This window comes from Anas acuta, chromosome 3, assembly GCF_963932015.1.
Source record: "Anas acuta chromosome 3, bAnaAcu1.1, whole genome shotgun sequence".
NCBI classification, from domain to species: Eukaryota; Metazoa; Chordata; class Aves; order Anseriformes; family Anatidae; genus Anas; species Anas acuta.
The window spans coordinates 79,962,156-79,990,053 of record NC_088981.1 but is presented as its reverse complement, the minus strand read 5'-3'; the positions used below and the strand labels follow the sequence as shown (position 1 = coordinate 79,990,053).

General features: G+C 44.7%; 1 protein-coding gene across 13 annotated transcripts in view; it reads right to left on the bottom strand.

Moving 5' to 3' along the window:
* Positions 1–27,898, bottom strand: part of BACH2 (BTB domain and CNC homolog 2) — a 188,417-nt gene that overhangs the window by 43,254 nt on the left and 117,265 nt on the right. For 11 of the 13 annotated variants that reach the window (XM_068677942.1, XM_068677940.1, XM_068677944.1 and 8 more), the window contains one exon: positions 4,546–4,800. In XM_068677942.1, coding sequence (XP_068534043.1) covers positions 4,546–4,788 — 243 coding nt within the window. In that variant the 5' untranslated portion in view covers positions 4,789–4,800. The other 2 variants (XM_068677937.1, XM_068677950.1) reach the window with 2 other exon arrangements.

Here is a 27,898-nt window from a genome sequence, read left to right as displayed (position 1 = left end):
TGTTTAACGTCACTGGAGAGAAAGGCGTTTGGTGCTGGACTAACCAGGTGAAGGTTGTTTCCAAACGTACACCCCAAAGTCATGAAAATCCAAGCAAGGTCAGCAATCTCATCTGCAAGCTGCAGGAATCCCACACAACTGCGGGGCTTTATTTGGTGTTTCCACCCCTGTGCTGTCATCATTTCATGGCAGCCTCAGCTTTCGGAAAGCAAGGCGAGTACGGATGGTGCTTGTGGACGTGGTGCTCCTCTGTCCAGCCTCTGGCTCTCAGCTCGGCCAGCCAGCCTTGTTCCCCCCGCGCTCCTATTAGCGAAGCGATGCAGGTAATAATAGCGAATAAAAAGCCTATTCTGTGGAGCACTGGCTCTTGCTCAAGTAAAGCAGAGTACCACTACAGCATGAATGACTCAATCATCTACTCAAGAGCTATTACTTGCAGCGATGAAGCAATGTTAATTGGATAATGGCCCGCTGCCAGCTAATATTGGCATGACCTACAATACCCTTGGCTGACAGCCGTGTATGCCTCTCTATCACACCTTTTTTTGTAATCTGGATGGGAAGTGGAAACCATTAAAAAAGCCTCATAAGTGCCATTTAACTTCTTATCATGAATTAAAAGCTTAATTAAGTGCCTTGTTAAAGGAAGGAAGACCAGTTTTTGTGATTAAATAAAACAAAACAACAGTTAGGGGTATGGATTGAATGAGTAACTTTACAGCTTCAAACTCGGGTCTTGGAAAATATTAATTTTAGGTTGCATTTAACAGCAGCTGCTGCATGAAAACTGCACGATTGCTGAAAAATACCAAGGATGAAAAGCACACGAGGTTCTAGTTGTTTACCAAAACTGCAGATGAAGAGGAAAGAGTAGATGTTAAGAGCTAACAGGGTCCTTTTTTATTAGCTGTACACAGCTGCAGCTGACACACTCCATCCCTGACTCTGCTCTGAGTCCTGACACTTCACACGCCACAGCCACATCTGAGCGCTTGTTATTACGTGGCTGTTTTTCCAAGCGCTTATCTACACACTAAAATATGTTGCTTTAAAAAGAGGTGTAGTACGAAATCGAATTACTGATGTCGGCATGAAAGGGTTTATGGAAACTCTTCAATCAGTGCAAAATTAGCTCCATACTGACTTAGTTTGAATAAGCTGATCAGGAAAAGGTTTGAACTGAGGCATGTTCAGTCACGCTTGAACTGACATGAAATGTCTGACACAAGGTTTTACATTGGTTTGAAACACGGTAAGTTCAAGTAGTCACAATTCCTCATGTGTGCAAGGTCCCACCACTGAAATGACGGGCATATCATAAAGACTAATAATTGGATATAAACAAGAAATAATGTAAAAAAACATCTGTTCACTGCATTGCTAGACAACAGTTAACAATGTCTGGATGCCAGATTAACAAAAAGACCCCAATGTGCTATGAAGTGAAAAAAAAGGTCTGCAATCCAGTCTTCAGAGGCAGATTTACTGCCTTGAATAATCAAAAAGAAGTTCTTTTGTTTTCATGTTTAGCTCCCTCATGCCAACACTACACGAGTGCAAAAGCTTTACATATGAAGCTTTGTCCAGCGCCAACATGAAACCTTGGATAAATAATAATAAACGCTCATTCCCCAAAATTGCGTACTTTAGCAGTTTTCAAACCACACCAGAGCTTACAATGCAATGTTTGTATGTTTGACTTTAATACATCTTTGTTCATTGAGGGGTGATTGTCACCTTTTGGAAGGATTTGAACGGCAAAGACTGTATTTAAAAAATGATTTGCAATCTCTGTTTTTCTAAAAGAACTGCATGCCAACGTAAGTTGTCTCTAAGCACGAACAATGCATTGGCTCAGGACACAAAGTTTAACTTTTGTCTGAAATTTTTCCACTGGCGGTATAAGCCCCTACGTGACAAATTAAGTCACTTTTCACAGATACCTTTAGAAATAATTCATGGGCTCCCACAGCTCTGCAGACCATGGACTAAAAAACAACAGCCCTAGGAAAAGCCATTAGCTTGTGAACTGAAAAAGACCCTGCTAACTTCTTTTAATGTAATATAAATAAGGTGGTTCTTCCCTCTGCTCTATCAGCTCTTAAAAACATGAGTGTTTCAGTTCCTTTTGTGAGCAGCTCTGACACTGTTCTTTGTCGGAGGCACTTCACATATCCAAGCACAGGCATCTACCCAACTGCACGCTCTGAAGCAGAGCAACACCGGAGGCAGAGGCATGCTCCTTACCCAAGGAATCGTTGAGAAGAAACAATCTGCATTTGGCAGCTCTCCTCACCCTCAGCGACTAACATCTGTGAGGAAATTATTTAACTGGCCACCTCACACATAGCTATTCTAATAAATTAGTCGCTGAGCAAAAGAGACTCTGCGGGGTTATCAGCAATTAATTTTCACATGGAAAATATCTGTACAATTAGGCATTAGTAACTGTACGTATCCTTTTTGATAGCCCAGGAGCATTCTCTTCCAGCATGAAAAAGGTAAAGCCTTGGTGCTCTGCAACTGATTGATGCATGTGGCAAAAAAATCCCTATTGTTCTCAGGTGGAGCATGACGATTTTGAAGTAATGAAAAAACCTTAGGACCTGGATTCATTGCTTCTGCGAATCCACGGTCTTTGCTGAGGCTGTAAACAGCAACTGAGCTGTAACCCTAACTCACTAAGGCTTTTCAATCTTTCACTGAGATACATTCTAAAATGTAAAACCCCGATACTTCATTTATCCAAATGGGATTCACTTAAATAGAAATAATTTGTGGTTGGGCTGGAAGAATGTTTTTTATATAGCATGCCACATAAAACACGCATAAAGACAAATCTTTGTGTTTTAAATCCTTAGCACCACAAGAACACAGGACTGTGTTATGAAGTCCTGTCCTCTGGTCTCAAAGGCGGATGCAGCACAATCCCTCTATATCGCCCTACTCCTCCCGCTGGCTAGTGGTTCAGCACCTCACTGCTGCTGTGATTAAAAATCTGCTAATTTCCAATCTAGTTTTACTAAAAGCCAGCTGGTACAGAGCAATGCAAGGACCTGTACCTCCCTGCAGCCATCACTCCGGCAGGGTGAACCTGCCATGGTCTTTTCTCCTCCTTTAAGCCCATGTCCTTCTTCTAAACATCTCAGTCTAAGAAATCACACATGGTATCCAAGAGGTCTCGCCAAGGCTTTGTAGAAGAGCTCTGATGCTCTCTGTACCACCCTTGCTTTGCAGTGTGAAAGCTATGCAACACTGCCTGAGACACGATTCTTCCACTGGAAATTATTAGTGGACAGCGCCGAACGATAGTGTGCATCCTAGCGTGTCCTCTGTGATATATCTGAACTCCTATGCAAAGTGTCTGGCCTGAAATTTCTTCGTGAGTAATATTCAGTGTCAGGACTCATGAAGTCATGCCCGATGACCTACTTCTTCTAATGCTCTCCACCTTGCGTCGTGACGACATCACGATGCCACTGAGGTCTCCAGAGAGCTAAACCAGAGGGGGGAAAAACGGTGTGTGACACTTCAGAACCTGTCATCACTTTAAAAGGTCCCATACTTCTTCATGGGTGTTAAGCAAATGATGCCAGAAAACCCTCTGCCTCATGCCGTACACCACCATACCTCCTCACCGAGTGACTGCCTTCCCATCCCCAGGGGACATCGCCACCCCCTGTGCCACCTGCACCAGGGGGTCACGGGGCAGGCAGTGCCACGGCGGTGGGGGATGGCAGCCCTTTGCTGTCAGGAAAGCATCTCCCTGCTTGTCACAGCAAAGCCACCGGCGTGCCCTATGGTAGCTGTGACATCGCAGCCGTGGGGCTGTGAGGAAATTACAGTGGGGGTGGAAGCCAGCCAGTGAGATTTTGTGGTAAAATAAAGTGAACTTTCCAGTGAGGTACATATTTTCTACGTCCCTTGGCTTCCTGACGTGTAAGCCGTGGTGCATGAGAAAAACCCTGCTCTGGGGCAGAATGTGTTGGTGCTCTCTTCGTGGAAAACACAAGGCCCGAAGCAGTTAAATCCCACACTGCTTGTGACTGGAGGAGACAGGGAACAAGGCTGAACGGGACACAGGGAAGGGGGAAGAGGAGAACAGGGATATGAACTGCCGGAGAGGCGGTTCCACGATGAGCGATGAGACTCCAAACAATGTGACAGTTCACATCATTTCTCAACAATAACCTGCTGTCTAACAGCGGCTAAGTGACCCCTTTCAAATTTCCTGTCTGGAAGAGCAGAAGAATAGTTGGGTACTGATAACGCGCTGAATGAACCGATAGTAATTAAGCGCCCTCTGGTTGGGCAGGGCTCTTTCAGATGAAGTGTTTTAAAGCTCTGCTGCTGGAAGTGTGAGGCATGCGGGTGAGGTTTGCCCTCTCAAGCGAGGAAGGTTGTGTGAACACGTTCATCCTCAGCCCACCCCAACCCCAAAACGACAGCCGCAACCCCAAAACCCGCACCCGCCCGCCTCATCCCTGGGCGGTGAAGAGCGGGTGCGTGCTCTGTTCGTGCTGAGGGACGGCGGCAGTACTGTACCTCATCTGGCAGGCTGACAACCAGGTCATTTTCCGTCTGCCCTACCAAGGCCTGCAAGAAGTACTCGCTGCAGGCGGCCAGCACAGCCCGGTGGGCGCGGAACTCCTTCCCCTCCACGATGAGCGTCACGTCGCAGAGAATATCCTGCTTGCGCTGGTCATTTAAGCAGAGGAGAATATTGGTACAGTGCACCGTTGACTCATACACATACATGGGGGAGTCAGTCTTCTCATCCACAGACATGCCGTTCACACCCTGGAGCGGAGAAAACACAACGAGGCAGTGAGGAGCCGCGCTCGATTTAGTCAACGCAACAACATTGCATGGGGGATTTCAGAAGATTTTAGCAAAAATGGCGAGAATGACTGTTGTGTCTTCTAATAGTGAAAAAAAGGGGTTTTGTCCTGTTTCTGTTATTTTTATAATGAGGGAAAAAACCCGCAAAACCCCAGCCTGCTCTCAGGCGGACAGAGAGCGCCGCATGGCTACACCAAAGACCTCCACTCAAGTGAAAGGCAAGGTGAGGCTGTATCTGATGGGGACAAGCTGCTGCCTGTGGTGACCTCGTTTCTCAGGCAGATTTTAAGCTTTAAGGGAGAGGGAGATATTTAGTGGCTTTAGAAGAAATCCATTTCCAGGTTTTCACACATTCACTTGTGGTTTAATGTCATTTACAGAAAAGAGCAGTTTCTGAATTCCAGACCCACAGGCACAGGAAAATCCCCTGGCCTCTGCGGAGCTCCAGCTACGGGCAGCCGGGCAGCACGTGGGCGCCGGGGCTGCTCCTGCCCGCTGACACCTCTCCCCGTGCTGACAACAGAGCAGACGCTGGTAGGACGCACGACACGCGGTACCAGCGTGTGAATTAGGAAGTTCCCTGTCTGTCGCTCTGCGATTTCTGACTCACGTCGGGCTCTCAACGCCTCTGAACACAGGGATCAGGCTTGTGGTGGTGCTGAGGGGTTCGGGTTCCCCACCGCCCGACACCACGCGAGCCCCGTTAGCACTCGGACACGCTGAAGTCATTTTTCTCTTACGCAAAATTTTCTGCTGAGCACCAGACTGGATGCTCTTTGCAGTGTTTTCCTGTTTCAGTTCTTCTGACTAAGAAAGCGAAAACCCTGCGCTGTATCCGAACACCCTCGGTACCCCAAAACAAACTGAACGCTTGTTTCAAGGCTTACGAAGGAAAAGGGATTATTTGTTTATATGATTATTTATTATGATTATTAGTTTAGCTGCTGCCAAAGGTAAATTAGTGCAAACATGCAAACTTCAAGTATTTTAAGGAATTACTTATTCTCCTTGTTGCAAACATTTGCCTCCTGGGAGGCACACAGCATCGAGGTGACAGAGCAGGGTGTTTTGGTATAATTCTGCTGCACTGCAAATATGCAACTCCTGGAGAAAGTGGAAGAAAAATTCCTCCCATGTCACTTTTTTAAAGTGGATCTTTGCAGCATTTTCCTTTGCTAGTGCAAAATACAGGCACAGAAGTAGACACAAAATGACTTCAAACTGCTTCTCTTGCCATGCACTCAAACCAGGACATCATTTTCCTAAGGCGTTGCTCAAAAGATACCGATAATCTAGGCAAGAACGGACTTAAGAAGACACGTGTGCTGCCTGTAAATATATACTACATTTCTCAATGAAAACGCCATCCTCCCAAGTTTACAGGATTTGTAAGTCAGCCGCCCTGATGGCGCTTTCTACAAAACAGGTATTTTTGCCAACATTACAGAACTCGAATACTGGAATTCTTAGAAGCCTGCAGCTTCTCTGTAGCTGGTATTTGCAACGTTTACCGCTGACTCACGCTACGTTTCTGAGTATGCAGCCGAAATGCCTACACTAACAGAAAAACAAACAAACAACTCGGTACCCATCATCCTTTCACTGACTTCATATCTAGAGGAAAGACACAAATCCACTTATTTGTCTGCGTACAGGTAGGGGAGGGAGACATTTTTTGTTTTTCTATGCTACAGGTCGGATTTCTTAACCAAAAGAATATCCTTTTTTTACTATTATTTTTTTCTCATCCAGTGGCACTACCGAGAAGAATTGACAGCAATCGTTTTATTAGTACTACGTTAAGGTACAGAGAAAATGATACTTGGCTCATCCCACTCATAGTGTTCTGTGTAACTGAGCTCTGATGCTAACGATAGCGTTATAACGATGTTCTAAGTGGTCACTCTTGCGTGCTATGAAATGCAAGAGGAGTTTACAAGAACAATCTAGTGGGAAAACCTGAGAGTTGCAAATGACAATGCGACGGGGAAAGCTTTAAATTTTTTTTCCAGGCACGTCCTCTGCCTGTAAGTCTCAGATGGTGACGAAATGCACACGAAACTTGAAACCTGGCAGGTAATGAACAGAACACCAATTACACTTTCAGTGCCTTTTTTTTTTTTTTTTTAATAAAAAACACTGTTTGCCTGAAATCGCGATCCTTTTTTTACGGTAACAGTGCAATTTGTGTGAATCAAACCCTGAATTACTTGGTTACTAATTAGTAATTTCCTACTTTTTAACTACAGCTCTCATCAAGTGCTTTTTTTTTTTTTTTTTTTTTTCTTTTTTTCTTAAATTAGTTGCGTGCCCTGTGAAGTGCTGAAAATACCGTGGTGTATTTCCCCACTGTCGAGGGAGCGTGCCTCCTGTGCTAGGAAACCCGACCGATGTGCTACTGCGATGCTGGGGCTGCACACCACAGCCTCTGCTCCACGGGGTCCCCAGCTATGCTTGCAGGAAGGACCCCCATCCTGGGAAGTGCGTTGCTTATTTTCACAGAGAAAGGCTTAGAGTGCAAAGGGAGAAGGTCACCTTAGGGTTTTGGCATGTAGTAGCAAGGAAATTAGCAGAGTTCACCTATTTTTTTTTCTTCCTCTCCTTGGAAGAGAAAAGAGGGACTCAGGCTCTGAAGCCTGCAGCAAGCAGGGCTGGAACCCGTTCATACACTGTTAATTCAAAATGCGTAATTTTTAGCTGAATTCAGTATTGTGCTGAGTTTGCAGAGCCTTCTTCATGGAAATCATTGTCACACACTTGGTATTCCTCCATTCTAAAGAGAGAATGACTTAGCAAGCCTCTCTCCGGCTCAAAAGAACACGCTGCGCATTTGTTTGCATATAGGTCACCCTGCTGCCAGAAAAAGCCTCTTTGAAACAAAAGTTTCCAGCAAACAGCAAGAACTATTGTGGGCAAGGAAAGCACCATTGAAACCTCACCAGAGAGACAAAAAAAAAAAAAAAAAGAGTTGCAACCTCAGTGAAGAAAACTGGAACTTTGCCTACACTGCACTTATGTAGTGCCTAGTGGGAGATGGCACCAAGCCCTGCTGCAGGGGCAGCAAGGAGGGGGCAAAGGAGACCTCTGGAGTGTGAAGAAGTCACTCGTGGAACATCCAACATCCAAATCCCTCTGGTTTGCAGCATGGTGTCTGTTCTGGCTGGTACTCGCCCCAAACTCTCCAGGAACGTATGAACGAGCTGCCTGAGCCGCTCCCAAAAATACATTGTCTAGCATGAAAACCAGCTCCAGTCGCACAAGAGTAGAGGGCAGGCAACGCCGTGCCTGTTTTTAAAGGGAAATGTTAGGGGAGAGAAAATCTTGACAGACCAGAAAGTTCTGCATCAGAACTGGGCTAATGAGATGAAAATGTACGTCTAGATCATGGCAAAGGTACAGAACACTTAACCAAGCAAATTACCATCGTGACAAAGCAGCATGGCTTCTGCGCGGGGAAGTCATGTCTCTGATCTGCTCTATTAGTATTCCTGAAGTGTGTCAAATTAGCAGTGAGGAACACTGGTATGTGTAATTAGTGTTGACTTTCAGAAATCCTTTGATAAAACCTTTACAAAAGGCTGCTGGAGAAGCTCAATTGTCATAAGGTGAGAAGTTGCATCAGACTGGAAATGACTTAGGTTAAACTGTATTAAACAGAGAACAGATACACAGGCAATTTTCAGCAGGTTATCAGTGCACTATCTCCAGAAATGATACAGCATTGGCACCAGCTCACATCTGCCTATGGCCACGCCACCTGCAACATGCCTGAGCTCATCTGATCTCCAAAGCTCATCGTCTCCATCCTTGGAGATCTTCAAGACCAGACTGGGTATAGCTTGGTCTGGTCTCAGAGCTGACCTTCACTGAGCAAAACTTTGTGCTGGAAACGTCCTGAGCTCCTCTCCAACATGAATTATTTACCTGATGATCCTACATTGATGAGTGACCTAGAAGTCCACAGATCATGGCAGGGAAACCGAAATGCGTAAAATTAGTTCAAGTGTCAAAGGTTATACCAATAATATTGGGAACTGCAGAAAGACAATATAAAAAAGAAATAGACACAAGGAAGGTGATGCACTAAATCCAGGGCACTCACACACAAGTGGCAATTAGAGGGAAAAATGTATTTTCATAGAATGGTAGAGGTTGGAAGGGGCCTCTGGAGATTGCCTAGTCCGATGTCCCTGCTCAAAGCAGGGTGACCTAGAGCAAGACTAGGATCATGCTCAGAACTACGTCCAGTTGGGTTGTGAGCATCAACAAGGTGGGGCACTCCACAACCTATCTGGTCAACCTGTTGCAGAGTTTGATCACCTTCACTGTAAATCAAACACTATTTGATCTGCAATATCTATTCCAATTTGGAGTTTCTCAGGGAAAAGACAGACTGGAGACATACAGACTGTCATTACCTAGAGGTACCTTTAAGGTTACCCAAGAAAGCTAGATGAAAAGGTAGTGTTAGGAAAGAGACATTTTAATAAGGAAATGACACATTTTCTAGTCACTGCTGTTGTGATGTACTGTGATGTCTGCATCTCATTGCTGATGTTGAAAGAGGGAGAAAAGAAATCCTCTGGAGGACAATGGAAAATATTATGGGAAAAGAAGAAGCAAGTGGCCCTCCTCAAATGAAAATACATGATCCATCTGATAAACACTATACAAATGAAACAAACAAACAAAAAAAGATAAAAGGTCAAGGCAGAACTGCTCTTTATTGCTTCTGATGTTGCAAATACAAGAGGACACTCAACCAAAAGAAGCAAGGGAAATGTAGAATTTGCAAAAAGGAAAGCTCTGATTCTTGATCACAGACATGAACTGAAATTGCACCTCATACTCTTTAGGAGGATGCTTGTTGTGTTCTTCCAAATTCCACTACAACTGCAATAAACCTCCTGTGCAATTGGCCACTGCTGCATGTTACTGGGCAGCGAACTCACTGGATACAAAAAAGGATTAGTTAGACCCAATAAAAATATCTGGGGCCATCTTCTGCATTCAAGCTTACATAGGATGAAAGTTCACATTGCAGTGCACTGGCCAACAACAAACTGCCTGGGGAGAGAGGACTGTGCCTGTATTATCCCTGCTTCCCGACCTACCAAGCACTGTCACAGACAGAAATTATTTGTCGGATGGCAACACAGATGTAAACCCAAAGCTGGCACCTCCATATGTATCTCCTAAACCACTCACCCTCTCCGGCCCCAACCCCAGCTGATGGTGATGGGCATGCTGTCGTGCTCTGCTCCCTCGGACAGGCACGGGACCAAGCTGTTGAGGCCAAGTAGCAGAGAGCACACATCCAAAGGCTACATGTGGTAGGTGCCCCTGACACCAGGGCCTCCTGCTCCTGGTGGGTTTAGGACATGAGAAACCAACAGATTTTGTTATGTGCCCAGCTCGGGTTTCGCTTGGAAGCACAGGCTGGAGCTCGTGCTGTATCCTGTTATACAAGGTGACTTGCAGCTTCCTCCTGATCATGTTAAGAGAGGATCAATACTGAACTGTGGCTATTTTTAGTTGCACTTCAATAACAGTAAAAAAAAAAAAAAGGACACTTAGGGCTATCTAGCAGCAGTCAGCTTGACCACATCTAAGGCTCTTGGTCAGAGGTGGCTGGACAGTCTGCAAAGCTGATTTGCTTGTAAATGTCTGTAGGTATTTCTTTTCAATAGGATGCACAGAGTGTGAAAAAATACCCTTTTGTTCTGAGGTTTTCAATTACTCTTTTCCAATAACTGAGCAAAAGGCACTAGGAAAAAAATGGGGAAAATGCTGACAAAATAATGAAAAAGTTGAGTGGAACGCGTACTTCTGACAAACGGCAGCAAAAGCACATCAGATTTGACAGCTTTTAGTGATAAACACGCACTGTTTTTAAGTGGCAAGTGGGAGGAAAATAATTTTCCAGGGCTTCCTTCCTCATCTAATATTTTTTTTCTCTGAAAAGACTCATTTTTTGCAATCAACACCTTGGTTTTAAAGAAATTTATCAATAAGTGACACTTCAGAGCTCCTAAAATGACCATCTTTATAATTGGTTATTACGATCTCTCAATTATAGATATAACAACAAAGGATATGATTATATTGTCACTGCTTTCCTTTAAAAAGAAACTATTGAAAGGCCTAATGATTAATTCACCATTTTTGAGAGCTCACTGTAATGACAGAAGACTATATACAAAGGTCTCTTCAGTGAGCCCATTATTCAATTAATAAATGCTGAATACCAAGCAGTCATAGTCATATGAAACTCCCAAGAATTGTGTGAATTTTTAACCAATTAATTATCAATTACAACATCATAAAACACCAGCACAAAAATAGAAATAATGAAATTTAATTATACATTATTCTTCTTAGTTGCTGCAAATACTATACAAGACTGATTTTGATTAATAATTCATACAGCAATAAAGTATCAGGAAAGATAATTATACTGTGCCACAATTCTCACACTGATTTCTGTAATTACAGATTACAACAGTGTTAGCAATTTAAAAAGGTTAGGGAGCAGTAGTAATTTGCTATGTCATCCTCAGCAATATTAATGCCTCCTTCTCTCAGCACCCCAGATAATTGAAAATAGACTAGCGGACCGCAAGGCTACACGGGCTTGCCTACTGCCAAGCATACTGCGGGTGCCAGGCCCATTAGCACGAACATCTTCCAAAATGAGATTTTCGCATTGTTCAAGAAACGTCTGCTCTAAAGCGGAAGATATACAGCCAAGAGGAAAAGGCATTATAAAGCACTCTTGGCTGGGCAGCTGATGCTGCTGGTGATGGCTGGTGCTTCCGAGCCTACCCCCCCAAAGCAAAATCTTCATTTGACCAGGAGTGGGGAGGGAGGCAGCTAAGGGAAATGCGAGAGGGGATTTCACCTTGGGACTTCTGTGGACGCAGGTTTGGCTGGGCACACCGCAGGACAGAATCACAGAATTTCTAGGTTGGAAGAGACGTCAAGATCATCGAGTCCAACCTCTAACCTAACACTAACAGTCCCCACTAAACCATATCCCTAAGCTCTACATCTAAACGTCTTTTGAAGACTTCCAGGGATGGTGACTCCACCACCTCCCTGGGCAGCCTGTTCCAGTGCCTAACAACCCTTTCAGTAAAGAAATTCTTCCTAACATCTAACCTAAAACTCCCCTGGCGCAACTTAAGCCCATTCCCCCTTGTCGTGTCAAGCATTTGGTTACTCTGGCCTCCAAAAGGCAAGAACTCACATTGCTGAGGAGGCTGTGTGGCTCCAAGACGAGTCACATCAAGTGTTCATGGCCTGGGGAGCTGAGTATAGTTCAAGGCCACAAACTGAGCTCCACTCTGTGAGCTACACCAGGGCAGCGCCTGGGCTGACTGCAGAGCTCCGGCATGAGCTCTTGCCTCTTTATGGCAAGCTTCATGAATTTTCGAAGCTGTGACAAGAATATTGAGAATTCATTCCTGAGCTTACACCGACAGGAGCAGGGATGCCTCCTCCAGGCTGTGCAACAGCTGCTTTGCATGGCCATACATTGCCACAGCACAGAGGCTCTGATATAGAAAGCACGACCCAATGTGGAAGTCAGTTTCTGGCTTTGTTTTGCTGCCCCTAGATCCTACAGCACAACTGGACAGTGACAAGGAAAATAGGAGGAATGCTGATGCTACACTTCTACAAAGAAGTGCTGAGCATAACTTCTGCATGTAGCATTTTGGTTACTTACAATGATTTCACTATCGGAAGATTGCACACAAGCAGAAATGTACTACGGCTTCAGTTGTGCCACAAAACAACTTTCTTGTTTTTTGCTTGTTTGCCTTTTTTTTTTTTTTAAATAAGTGTCAGGATGCCCATAGACTCTGTGATTAATGTTTATTTAAACCCCTCGTGCCTACTCTAAGGAAATTGTGCTTCGGGTTGTTCAGAGATTGGTACCATAAAGAAGCAGGGATTCCCAGTGGAGGCTACTTTGAAGAGTCCAAATAGATTTATGTTCCACATAGAGATAAAACCTGTTTCTCGACTTCAGAGAGTTGTGTTGTTATTGTTTTTTGAGAGAGTAACCCAGCTGAATAAAGTAATGATAGCTTGTGGTCTTTAGGGACTTTAGCTAACATTCAAATAATGTTACACATGGTACATGCATATATGTGTGTGTGTGTGTGTGTGTTCTGTTCTAGACAGGCTTACTAAGCAAAGTATCCATATGCAGCTTTTTACAACTCAGAAAAAATAATAAAATCATGCCAATAATTGTCCTAGGCTCAATAGGTCAGGCTTAGTTTAACACACATTTTCAGCGTTCTTGAAATATAAATGATGATATTGTCATAAGAGGAGCATAGTAAATGGGGTCGTATATGGTGTATATCTTCCCAGATATATAGCGGGTAAGAAAACAGAAGGAACAACAGAAGAATCATCTTCTATTGTCATTTTTTCAGAAGACACTCAACGAACATATATGTACGTGGAAAGTGAGAAACACAGAATAACTCTTCCCTGATACAGGCTCTTCTCACAGCTTCCACATGGCTCTTTACAGTAGCTGGCTATGGTGGAAGGGGACTGGAACCAAGTGTGCTACTCAAAATAGCTTATTCAAAGCAGAATGGGGAATGCCCAACGCTGAAACAGTGCCAGGAAACCACTACAAAAAACAAACACCATATTATGTTTTTCTGAAGTGGTCAAAGCCTTCAAGACCTTGGGGAAAGGACACAACCTTTTGGGTTACTCTTGGTTAATCTGGCTTGCCAGATTAAAGAATCAGGCAAAAATGAGGGGAAAAATGAAATAGTTATTTATTTTTATCTTTCCCTCCAGCTTGGTGAACTCTCTGAAAAGGCTGAAGGGACTGAAAGTTTCCTCGCACAAAGGGAGGCTAGAGATTCTGGCAAGAGCCCATCAGATTTATGTCCTGCCTCCGTTGCTTTAAATGAGTACTTTGGAGTTTTTGTTAAGGAGTGTTAAGCAGTGTTTTTACTCCTTTTCTTAATCGTTTAAATTATTTACATGTACCCCCATGGCCATATGTGCACACATGTGTATGTGGCATTTTTACCACGAAGCTGACTGAGACGATGAAGTAGAACAGAATCACAGAATCCCCTGTGTTGGAAAAGACCTTCAAGATCACCAAGTCCAATCCTCAACCTGACCTACCAAGTCCCATCACTAAAACCATGTCCTTTAGGGCTGCATCTACACAAACACAACAGAAGAATTTCAGTTGGAAGGGACCTATGAAGACCATTGAGTCCAACTATAAGACTTCTTTACAGCTGATCCTAAGTGAAAACGTATCATTAAGAGCATTATCCTGCTCAGTACCTTGTAGAGAGCAACGAGATCATCCCTCAATTTCCTTTTTGCCAAATTTGACAAACACGGTGTCCCCAGCCTCTCCTAATAGGACATGCCTTCCAGCACTTCTACCTGCTTTGTTGCCCTCCCCTGGATGCATTCAGGTACCTTAACATCCTTTTTAGATTGTGGAGACTTGAAGCACACATAATATTCCAAAGTGCTGATGCATAAATGGTTGGTCAAGTATCAGGGCCACTTGCCTGTATGATATAATACTTTAAGGTAGTAAAGCAAATGCTTCTCCTTTAAGTCTCTTTTGCTAATATGACTATGAAAATGAAGGTCACGCCGATATTGAACCAATACTCCCATTGTTTGGAAGCTAGAAATTACAAACAGTGCTGTTCTGCTCCTTTTTGCAGCCTCTTCATGGGATATGACAACAAGTTATCTGGGCAAAAGCTAGCCATTTTCCTTACGTTTTAATCTCAAGGAAGCACATCCTTTCAAAACTCTAGTACAGTTCAATGCTGAAGCTTTGTACTTGAAACTTTTGGTTGCTATCAATACTTACAGTTGAAGAGTGCCTAAAGCGAGCATTTGTTGTGAAATTTCTCCAGAGGAGAACAGAAAATTTCTCTCTCAGACTTACATTTCCCAGTTAATTTTTTTCCTTACTTCTGAAGGTGTACTAATTACTGTTTTTCCAGTCTATCTGCAGAACTGGCTGAAGAGGTTTCATCTGCATGGGAAACTATGGTCAAACCCACTGCTAAAATCTTCAACTACTCAAATTGCAATGGTTGCACAAATTACAAAAGCCTATTTTCTCCTGTTGTATTACATACTTGTTATAGGAAAAATCTGATCTTGTTTTTTTCCCCGTAAAATGCAAGCTCTTCATCTTTGCTGCAACTTAGCAGGTGTTTAGAATACCCTTCATATTTCCTTGGGACACAAAGCAGCATGTCCTTTGGAACATGCCTGTTGTGATTAATGTGTGAGGAGCAGAAACACATGCAGTAGGTCACTGGGTTAAACGTGGGACAGAATTTCTCTGGGTATAACTTCACAGCTTCTGCTCCTGGGAAGAATACAGGTGGTGTGTTCTCCTTGGAGTCTGGGCCACTATCTGCTCATGCAGTATTTTCCATAACCGAACGGATACCAGCAATTATGTTCCCTTTGGTGGCATATGCACTGAAGGAGAAGAGTTTCCTTATCCATAAATCATAGATTTTTACTAATCTAAACATAATAATAAAAAATCTACTGACTACTGCAGTAGGATCCTCAGATTTACAGCATCCTTCTGAACCCTGGAAGGCCTATCAACATATGCAAATAACAACTTTCAGATGTCCTTTATAACCATCAAATGATCAGAAGTTTAGTGAAATGACCATTTACAAACTTTCAGAGCCGAGAGGATAGCAGGACTACACCAAGAGATTCCTAGAACGTTTCTGATCCTGCAAGAATCTGAGAATTACTGTTTTATTATCAGAAGGTTTTAAGCAGGAGTTGCAAGTATTCCCAGCATCTTCACAGTCTGGCATAAGCCTAGATTCCTGTTTAAATTCCATTTATCCATGCTCCAGCCCTTATTCTGGAACTGAACTGCCTTTCCTGTTGCAGACAACAAATCATCCGACAGAGAAAGGCACACGGAAACAATCACTTATGCTGCCAACACCTAACAGGCAAGCGGGGTAAGCGGAGAGGATGTGAGATGGAAATGGGCACTTTGACTAAAAGTAACTGCAGCCTGAAGAAGCCTGTGCAGAAAGGAAAGATTTGATGCATTGGAGTGCTGGTTCTGAGCATATAAACAGTTAACGCAGTACCTGCACCTGTGGTCTGGTCGACGACTGTGAAGACACCAGAAGGTGAAGACAAGTTTTACTTCTGTAAGATGATGAGGAGCTTACAAAACTTATCTGCCGTTGTAGAAACTGGGTGACTAAAGCTGCAAACAGTGCTATAAGGGGAACTTGGATTTTTTTTATTTTTTTTTTCATTTGAGAATACTTAGATTATTTACTGAGCTTTTCAATGCAACTTTTTGAAGGTTATTTGGTTTCTCTGTCCCCACAGAACTACAATGAACTCAACATACTGAACGCTGCAAAAGCCATCAAATCAAATCAGATCAGAGATTAACATACAAAACCCCAAACCAAGCCACCCTGTAACCCAGAGAAGCAGAGTGGCTTGATTATTTCTATTTGAATTAGCACACTCTATCATGGGAGTTTTAATCTCAGGGTATTCCTTCTCTGGTTCACAAATCTAAAAGGCAGAAATGCCCACCTCTTCTAGCCTGCTAAGGGCAGTATCCGCAGTTTTAGCAACCAAATTCTCTCAAGAGAGATCCTGAAATAGCAGTTCTGCCATTGTTACCCTGGGCCGACGTCAAGATAATCCAGCCTACGGTTCCCTGGGACATCCCTTTTATCTTTTTGAAATATCGGAAATACAGTTGGCAGCTCTCCGATTTTGTGGAATTGCCTTTGTTTCCTAAGATTTATTACAGATTAACAGCCACGTAGGAGAGCTTTTCAGCTACCTCCTTTAAGATTCCTGGATATAAAAGTTACTAGGGCATGCTGATGTCAAAATGTTTAATTTCAGACGTTCCTGCCTGTGTCAGATCCTCCTTTGCTGTAAACAGCAAACTTCTGTCCACCTCACCGTACAGGATGAATACATCCTCTTCCATTGTTTCAAATACAAAAACAATCCAGGGAACATTCCTGCCTTTTCTGTTTTCTCTTTTTTTTGATATTGGATTAATTAACGTTTCATCACTTCTTCTATTTCTTCATTTAATCAGAAAGGCTTCTCATTACAGTAACGTTTTTTGTTATTGATGACAGTATAAAATCATAGTTTTTGAGCAGCTGGCAGAAAATTCTTCAACAATTCCCAGTGCGTTCAACACTTTTTACTTTAAATGTAATGTTATGCCAACACAACAGTTCCTAACTTTGGAAAACATCTTTTTTTTTTGGTTCTGAGTACAGTGCATACAGACATTTATAATCTACTGGTAGGTGCTGTCCTCTGGTTGTGCAAGGTCAGTCTAAGGGATTTTAAGCCATGTGATCCAAATTATTGAAGCCTGTTAACAAATAATAGTGTCTGACAAGCTGCTTTCCTACTCTCTTCATTTTCCCTGTTCTCTCTCATGCAACAAGTTGTAAATATTTAATTTCCAGTCTGCTCTTACATAAGCATTAAAATTCGTTTGCATTTCTGCTCATATGTCACCCTCTCTGATGCCTCTCACATAACGCTAATAAAAAGTCAAACTGATTCTTGTACAGCCCTCATGGTTTAGACATATATACCAAAAGCACCGTAAGGCTGGTTTATACGGTTACTTTATAGTAAGTTTACAGCCTGCTTACCTTTGCTCATTTATCTTCAGGTAGAATGTACTATGGGCAGAGAAAGACAGGTCCCCCAAAGCAGACATCCCACACATACTCTGCAGACCCACAAAATCCAAAGCCATTCATTCTCCACATTTAGCAACAGGGTGACAGCAACCTGCTCCTACCTTCCATCTTCTCTCTCCTTTCACAAGGGGACAGATGCTCTGGGACACCTGTCTCATATCTGAGGGTAACTTAAAACAAATCAGGGATGACTTTGACCCCGTGGTGGCAACCACCACTGCCACACCACGTGCAGGACCAGGGCAGCCTTGCTCAGGGCCAAGCTTCCAGCAGCTGTGACCTACGGAAGCTTTGCCTGGCTGATGAAATCTACCTCATACCTACAGTCTGGACAATCTGTAAGAGATAACAGTATTTGAAATACAAACAGGGTTTTTTTCTGAGAGGAAAAAGCCTGTGTGCCTTTTTCTGATGTGAACTGAGAAGCTATATATTCTCTATAGATCTTGGAGACATGCAATTAAAGCCTGTCAAATCTGCATGAGCATAGGATCCCAGTGAAGGCTGAGCAGGCTATGTTTCAACATTTCTCTCTTAACTTGACAATCTAAATATTCTTTTAACAGCTCCTGTGCATAATTTCCTTACCTTAAACAAACTAAACATGCCATTGTGTAACCTGACCCTGACGGAGATCAGGAGAAAGATGGGAACCATGAGGTTTCTGCTTCCCAAATGGCAGCTGGCTGACCATCACTGTCCTGTTACATCAACAGCCAAGCAGTCTGCAACATCCCACTAAATACGGGTAGAGAGAGCAGAGCATGGCTCTGTAGGTTCCCCTGGTTTGTCAGAAACCAGACCTCAGAGGCAGCGATAGGCAGAAGCCACCAGTGGCACTAGGCTTTCTTTTCAGCAGTTTGTAACGTGGCTGGTTGGATGGATTTCCATGGGAATCCATCCATCCATGGATACAGCCACAGCTGTACCTGGGGCTCCAAACCCACCCTCCAGCTGCGATTTCATGTCTTTGCTCTACAGCATGGGGGCACCAGAGCTTTAGGAGAGATCAAAAAATTTAAAACATTGGCAAAAGCAACACTTACTTTTCAGCTTTATTTCCCTATTCACTTGCCCGAAACACTTTGGTTGGGATTTTCCAGCGACAGTCTGAGAGAACATCAGAGCGAGAAAACTGTAACCCTGTGCGCCCAAAGTCTGGCAAATTTATTGTGGTTCAAAACATGGCTCTGTGGAAGGAAGCTTCTAACAACAGTGGCATGATAGAAGGCAGGCACTGCTACTTGCAGTGCACACACAGAGCACAATGCACTGGGAGGTGCACAGGCAACAGGACTCAGCTGGCACATTCCAGCAGTTATTTGGCAAGGTGTCGAGTACCTTTAATGAGATTTGAGGGAGCTCCTCAACAAGCAGGATCAATCCGTAAACGCATGAAGACAAGGAGATTAAACTACAGATTAATAATTATACGGTATAAACAATCTGGGATAAAAGTATTTCGCTCCACTGGAGACTGACATGTTTATGTATAAAGTGGGGAATCTATAAAGCCCATTGATTTGTATTTCAAATGAAGCTAATCTAAAAGCATTACTTATTATTAGGTAAAATATATAATACAAATAGCGAGCTAGGAAACAATCAATACTTCTCAGTGTTTGCAACCCCCTACAGCAATTTTCATGCTAGACATGGGAATAAGCTGGACTGCAAACTCATGTGCCTGACAGTGCGTTTGTCTCCCCATCTATATCTACAAGGGAAAAACCTGCAACCTAACATCAAGCATATTTTTTTCTTGCTTCTCCCCCCTCAACTTTACCCTAATTGTACCTAACCTATATTGCAGGCTGTAGTAAAAAATAAATGATGAAAAAGTCACCCCACAAATCCTCCAACTACATCCACGTACTGTGTTTCTTGGGCTGTCAGAAGAATGAAAACACTGTTAGGCGGGACCAAATCCAATATTTATAGATGAACTTGACCACATGGGTGATGTAACTTCATGAAAGAATGAGATAATTTTCCACGGTCAGACTAAATGAAAATTTTGCCATTAGCACAATTCAAGTTTCGTAGAAACTGGGTCAGTTCATTTATAACTATCAGAAGTCAAGATTGGGTAGGTGTATCTATAGATTCATGCCATTACTTGGAAGAATTTAAGTCCCAGAAAGACATACCTCAGTTATATACCCAAAGGAAGAGCACTTTTTCAAATAAAATACTTGCTGCTTGATGAAATTTGGGATAACCACTACTTTGTTATGAATGATATGATGCTTTTTCATCACTGCATACTGAGCTCCAGTACAGTGTCATAAAAACAGATGTGTATGTACATGTGCATATACTTGTGTGTGTTTATACAGGCACATGTGTGCATCCACGTGCACACCTAAGCCCTGTATTTAACTAATATCTCTCAGATAATGTGTATTATTGTCACTGAGTGTTTCTAGTAAAGTTCATTTTGTCTGGTATGAACTTTCCAAGCATTAACAAACGAAATTAGCTCTACTAAAAGGGTCCTTGGGCCAGCTACCCAGATTCATACCATTAGGAAATACTCCTTAGACTCTGTGCAAATTAGGTGGCTCATTATTTTTTGTAGCTGTTACGGCATTTGTTGCCTGAAGTACATATGCACACGCGCTCCTCTCCTCTGCATGTGGCAAGAATTTTTCCAAAAGGAGCATAAGCCAGAGGAGAAATTAAAATCTTGAAAGAGATACTTGTGTGAATGTTTTCAGTAATAATAAAGGGGAAGAGGTGTGTGAAAAAAGCTTCTGATTAGGACTAGTCCAGAGGCAATTAGAAGCTGAAGGGATGGGGAAGAGCCAGGAGCAACATCCACCAGGATGCTAAAAACTGTGTTATTATGGAGGAGTGGAAGGGTCCGAGAGAGAAGAAAGGAAAAGAAGCAAGTCTGCCTCAGAGGGAGGGGAGACTGGGGGCTTTCACCGAAGGAAACGTGGAGAAGGGCTGGCTGGAGACGTTTCAAGGGAGAAGGGAGGGCAGCAGGGGCTGAGGATGGCAGGAGCCCAGTCCTGCCCCGCTGCCGCCGGGAGGCCGGAGGGGCAGAGGTGAGGATGGAGAGTGGAGCAGACCGTGGGAAAGGGCAGCTATTTTCAGTGTTTTCACTGAGCAGAAAGAAACTCAAGAGGCCGGAGATAAAGATAATGCATGCTACAGTGAGTACGTACGGATGCTGGGAGGAAGCAGAAAAGGGCAGGCCGGAGAGAGGCCGCGCTGCCCAGAACAGGGGGAACGGCTGCCAAGGGGGTTGAAAGAGAGGTGGGGATGGGAACGAGACGGAGAAGAACATTGCTGGAAATTTCCTCTCCTCCAGAGGGATACGGGACAAGGGAGGGGAGGGGAAGGGAAACCTCAGGCACTGAGAGAGGCGAAGAGGGAACGTGTCAGAGAAATGATGAGAGGGGAGAGGTAATTTGCCGGTGAGAGGCTGAAGAGTGGGTGAGGACGCCGTGCCAAGAGATGATAATCCTGCTGATTAGAGAATTAGGCACAAGAGATGTCAAGCGAAAGGCAGAGAGCAGAAGAGGCTACGGAGGTGGCAGTAAGAGCCTAAGTGTAAAGCAGAGCTGACAGCCGAGCAGCCTGAGCGTGCAGGCAGCTCGCGTCCCCTCTGCCTGCTCCCTCTCTGCTGTGCTAGCGGGGACAGGCGGTGTTACACAGGGCACGAAGAGATCCAGCAGCCCAGGGAAGAGGGGAGAGAAGAGCTAGCCGACAATAGCTGTCCGTGGACAAAAAGGAAGCTTTTAGCACAGCTGCGTGGCTGTGTGTGATGGATGGCGGCTTCTCCAGGCAGAGCAGCGGCACAGCGCTGCAAATGGCTTTCTAGAGAAAGCAGCATGGACAGCAACTCCTGCACATCGCTGGAGGGAAATGGCAATGTCCTGGGCTTGACAAGGAGCTCAGGGTCCTCGCTCTATCAGCCAGCACAGGGGCATCTGCACTGTATTATCCCCACACAAGGCACCGCTACACCCAGCACTGTGAGGACAGATGCAAAAGAAGCCCTAAGAGCTTTCTTCAACGAGTTTAAGTTCGACATCCCCTTGTAACAAAAAAGCTCACCTCCTTAGGAAAATACCTACCGAATAACACAAAAATTACGTTATTTGTAACAAAGAAGCTGATTTCCAGATTAAGAAACAAAACACAGCACCCTGACTGCACGGTGAGTGTTTTTGTAGATGTTATTTTCTAGTAGCAAGTAATTAATCTTGCGTGAGTCTGAAAAGTCCCTACCAGTTTTTGAACTTGCAGACAGCTGGAAAATGCCTACTTAGGCTAGCGTGCACATCTTTGAGTCATTCCACTTGCTAATTATTCTTCCAGAAGCTGCCAACAGCTTTTCTAACATTTTGCTAACTAGGGAGGGATATCACATCACATTATCATAGATCATGTGAATTAACAACAGGATGCCGTTGAAGCAATGTGGTAAAAATCAGGTAGTTGAGAAAGAAATTAAAGCTAATCGATTTGCACAAAAAATAAAAAAATAAAGAACTGTGGTACACAAACAGCATTTCAGAAACAAAGGGCATGGCTGTGGAACAATGACAACAGCAGAGTGAAAACGGCACTTGCAGAATTTGTCAGAGTCGATTCCTTCTCCTGGTGACAGATCGGATGAGACTGAAGCCCGGGACCCTTACAAATGCGACTTGCTAGCACTCCCCTAACTCGCTGCAAGCGGAGCAGCAGTCACCTCTGCAGCGCAGCAGACGTGATTCAGACTGGCAACTGCTCGCACGTGCAGGCACGACGCCTCCCACCGCCCTGCGAGGTTTCTGTAATATTCATCGCAGCAGCCCAGAGGGATTGAAGCTCCCGGAGTGCACAAAGCCCTCTGGTGCTCCTGTGCAGCGCAGCAGATACCTCATGGTTGACCTGGCCCAACGCTGGGGTGGTCAGAGGGACACCCTTGAGCCGTGCGGCCCCTGGGGCCATGTAAGGGGCTGACTTGGAGATCTTTAAGGCCCCTTCCAACCCAAGCCGCTCTGTGGTGCTGAGTCAAAGAAGTCTTTCTCCACATGCGTGCATGTGTAACTGCAGCTTGCTAAAGCAGGGTTTGGGGTAGCGATGTCTGTTCTGCAAACGGGTGGGCAAAGGCAAGTTATTTTTGGTGTGAACACCCTGACATGACGTCTCAGGGGAGGCTCCGGCCACCTTCAATCAAATGTCTGCTGTCGCTGCCTTGGAGTGCTGTTGGCCATCTTCAGGCCTACTTAAGGCCATCTCAGGCCTACTTAAGGGAAGGCGAACAAGTCATATCCAGCTTTCTCTTCTCAGGAGGTGCAGGGTGAAATACCAGCACCTCAGTGCAGGCGACAGAAGCTGAGGAGGGCTGGCAAGGGCCACACTCAGGTACCCGGTGAGCAGCCGGGGTTTTGGGGGCTCCAGGCGCTGAGCACAACCGCGCCGCCTGCCCATCAGCAGCTTCCTGCTCCTGAGAGGTTTCCTTGAAATCCCTCCACAAACGCACTGCAACCCAAGTGTAAAAGAAGCCACTTTTCCAGCTCTGATTGCCCACTTGAACTTTTCGAGAAGGTTGCATTTATTTACCATCGATCTGCAGCACCGCGGCGACAGCTGACTTGCTGCGAGGAGACGACAAGCGGCTCAGCCCCAGCAGGGCACATCGGGAGGCACGGCGTTACCCCCATTTTGCAGACAAGCCTGGGGGCTGTACCCAAAATACCTGATTTAGGGGCTTGTGCTGCCACTGCCAGAGCTGCTGGTAATAGGGAGCGGGCTACCTTGGCCTGCAATCTGCTCCTGGCTACAAGTCAAGATTTCCAATGAGGCAATCCCCACTCTGAAAAATTGTGAGAAACGGAGGGGAAGGATAAGCCCAGCTATTTATTTTTAAAGCGTCAGTTTCCATAAGCATAAAATCACTTGAAACTACTAGCATAAAAATGTAAATACGTAGTTTTACCATTTCTAAAGATTCTCTCGAGTGACAAATAACGTGTGGAGTAGAGAACTGGTGCAATCAGTTAAAGGACACGGCAATTTTCATTATGGTTATGGCCGAGACAGGAGCTGGAATTTGGCCCAGGCTGATTGTTCAAATGCCTCACTCTACTGGCCCCTCACACAGGGTTTATCATCGCTGCCTTCGTTATCTCTCCCTGGCTTCATCTTGCCTGTGCTATGTATACATAAGCACACATGGACCATGAAACTCATAATGAACTCTTGTAATACCGGCTGTCAGCAGCCGGCTTGGAGTCAGGAAAAACATGCTTTAGCAAGAGGTCGTATCTATAAATATGGCAAAACTAATTACCCCAAGAAGGGTTCCCCTTCCTCTTAAAATTAGCAATGTAAACAGTAGGATAGCTCACTGTAAACACATCGCTCTGAATTTCACCGGCTTCACTCCTGGCTTTGCTTAGCCCTTTGCCTCACTATGGAAGAAGTTTGACTCCTGTAAGAATCCTCTGCTATGACAGACATTAAATCTGACACGTTTTGTTGCAGTGTTTTTGAGAGAGTGAGATGGGAGAGAAAGAGCATAAAGCCTAAAACCAGAAACACACCAGTAAAAATGTCAAACTAGTGTCTCCACAAGGAAATGGAGAAAATAGCTTCATCTCCCCCTATGATCTAGACAGTGGGCAATCTCCAATGAAGGGACACAGAGAGAAAAGGGACTGGTGACTGTAAGAGAGGACAAGGAAGTTGATGCCACCTTGGGTTAGAGAACAGAGAGGCTTTCTAAAACAACTGCTCCATTTCTTCAGCAACTATGTGTAACATAGAGGGCACGAAAGACTTGTTTTTTTCTTTTGCTTCATTATTTCAAGTCTGTTTTTAGGAAATATTTCTTTAATCCTTAAATGTATCCTTAAAGCTCATCTGTGTGCCCAGTTTTTCAGAGACAACAGTACTCCGTTTGCTTAAGTGTATTTGCCCTTCCCACTGGAGGCCGGGACGTCTCCAGCAGTGCCCAGGGTTGCTGGAGAGCTCAGCAGCAACACAGGGCCACTGAGATGCATGTGCTCTTGTATTTAACAACGCAGTCTGTAGGAAAGAAATGTCTTCCAGTGACCACTGTTGGGCTGGAAAATCCTTCAGCATGAGATAGGATGGTGGAAAGAACAGCTGAATGAATCATGAGGGAGCAGAAAAGCTGCGGAACGCCCCCACACTTTTCCATCTGAGATGAGTAAAGGTCAGCCACATCCAGGTGATGCTACTGGAAGCCCCAGTCAGACAGAGAATCAGTCAAGTAGGAATCAACCAGCTCCTGTCCACGAATCGAGCAAAGTCCCACGGCACAACACAGAAAGGACAAGTCACCGCATTTACCACAGGAATAACAAAGAAAGGTGAGGCTGGCAGCCTCCTTCTGAGCAGAGGAATGATCCAGCACAGTCACTGGGAGGAAAGGTCAGGAAAAACACAGCCAGATTTCTTAGCCATAACACGACAAAATCGTAGTTTCCCACTGGTCTCACAAAACCTTCCTGTGCCCTCAGGGGGTAAACACTGCCAGCTTCTGGGGAGGGAGCTGCCTGGTAGCCTATGGGTATGGAGGCAGGACACACACCGGCATCAGCCAAAATGTGCAGCAAAGGAGCAACGGGCACCTACCCTATGTCAAATGGCAGCCTCGAATGCTTGTGCAACGATGAAGCATCAGAAAAAGCCAAGTGTGAGATGCACAGAAAGATGCTCTCACATCTGAGGCCATCTGTCCGTGTTTGCTCGTTCGTGTTGTTTCCCAACCTGACCTACTGTTCCAAATTGCAGATTTCCGAAGGCTGAAGGTAGTACCAGGAACAACGATCGGCGCCAGCTACTCGGTGTCACTGAGGAATTATTTCCAGGAGTCTAATGGCGTGATCACAGAAGCTGGAAAAGCAAAATCCCAGGGAGGGGGAAGCCTGGATTTGACTGTGAAAGCTGCATGCAGGCCACTGACAGCAGCGCGTGCTGGAAAGCCCCATCTCCAGCGTGAAAGCCCACTCAGATACAGCGGCAACAAGCAGCAGGACAAATATTTGACAGCGAAAGCAATGTTCGCTTCTTCCAAAAGCAGATGAGGAGTTTGGCTGCTCGTAACAAAGACCATTTTTGTTTTCAAGTACAAGTGGTGTGTTTCAGCCATCCTTTCCCTGCTCTCCAGACTGGCCTCAGAGCAAACACGACCATAAAGCCCAGGAGATCCCTAAAATCTATTTCTGTACCAAATAAACAGCTAATGTTCTCCCATGAACTGAAAAGCTCTTCCACTGTTCCCAAAGAATTAGTCTCCCCTCCCCATACAAAGATAAATTTCCTCTCCAAGGTAATTTTACAAATCCTAAGTCGGTCTCGTAATGGCAACCCCGTTAATTTTATATCCCCAGAGACCTTTACCATCTCTCCCTGTTGAGGTTTTCCACAAAGCACCCACATCATTTTTCAGACTTTCGAGCCCTTGATTTCCTTTCAGATAGGCGTGCCTTCGTCGGACTGGCTGGTTTCGTTGCGTGCTGTAACTGGTGGTCAGCAAAGAGCCCGGCCACGAGGGTTTCGGGGTGGATTTCCCCAGCTCTGCCAAGGCAGCCACCTTCCACGTGTCCTTCCCCACCACAACGCTCCCTCTGCCTTTGAGATGGCGAAAAGGAAAACTAGGAAACGCAACAGATGGCCTGACATCCTCTTCCTCCGAAAACCATCGTGGCTGCAGCTAGATTAGGCAATATTTCAACTATTTCCGCGTGTGCCAATAGTGTTATTCATGACTAGGGAAGATTAGGAGAATGCTTCTGAAACTCCCCCATAGGCACGCTGTTTGCAACAGCCTATTCCCGTTGAAAGATCTCTTCTTTTCCCTACTCCGAATCCAATGAGAAAGCTCTTCTTTGCCAGATTTAAAGCTGACAGGTGGTACATGCATAATTAAAGCTGACCTAACATGGAATGCTCTCATTCCTGGCATATTATCAGACACTTAAGCAAAGCAATTATCAGTAGGCAATCTTTTCTGTCAACAGAGATGGGGTGAAACATTTCTTCAGTCATGAAGAGACTGTAACGATGATACATATGTATTTGCAAATACTTACAGCACGATAACACGGGCGAACATCTCTGGTACCTCGGAGAAAAGTCTTCACCCCTTACAGTGGGCTGCAGGCACCTCCCCTCGCATGGCCAGGCTCCCCTGCACTACTTCCAGGGGCTCACAGCACCCACCACACACCTTGCTGCCCCCATTTTCAGCAGCCTGACCTCCTCCCCCAGTGCCCCTGCAGTCCCTACAAGCCCTCCTCACCTATTCTTATTGTCCCTTGGTCCTTCTACCTGATCGAGCTGGAAACCTTGATTTTAAAATGAAAAAATAGAAGCAAGCAAAACCCCACAGACCTTGTCCTCCCTCATTCAAAAGCAAGCAAACCCCTAAACCCCTCACTCCTCCACCGAAACTCAACAACCAAAGCCCCCACCAACCACTCCCTCACACCCTCTCTCCTTCTCCCCCTGCAGCAGGTCAGGCGTTGGGCTCTACCACGCTCTGTTTTTCTCCTCTTAGGACCGTGAACACCCCTGGGGAAGAGTTGTGTCCGTCACACCCCACAGCAGCCCGTGCCCGTGGCCAACAACCTCGGCTACTCTTGCATGGCGTCCCGTGACGGGGACGCTGTCCCCTGGGAGCGCCGAGGTAGGTGGCAAGCACAAGCCGAGATCAGTCGGGAGTTTTACGTGGAAACAGCCCAAAAAGCTCTGCTAGAACTAGGAATATCTTCCCCGCTTTTTGGTTGCACAAGCAGATGGCACTGCCTCCCAAAATAGTAATGTCACCCATGCATTGAAGAAGGCAGAAACTTTTTAACCTAAACTCTTAAAATGTTTCCTTCAAACAGTGTTTTGCAATGAATCCAGAAAGTGTTCTGTGCTTTTTTTTTTTATTATTTTTTCTTTCTTTTTTTTTTTTTTGGCTAAAAAGGGATTTTTATAGGAGGTTTTTTTTGGGGAAGAAAAACATAGAGAGGAAAAAAATAATTAGGAAAAGGGAAGCCTGAAAGAGTGAGTGGTTTTCTTAATTTTGGGGAAATTATGATTGTGAGAAGTATTATAAACCGCAATTACACACACACACACGAGACTGCACTTTACCTTACGAAAGAGCTGCTCTTAGGGTATAAAATTGCTTTAATATTGCAGACAAGTGTTTTAAAAAATGGCTTATGATAATGGATTTTCAAAGCAGGAGTAAAGCTGCTTTTCCTCGAGAATAGGGCTTTAGAGAAGGGAAAAAACTTCACAATGCCAGTGGC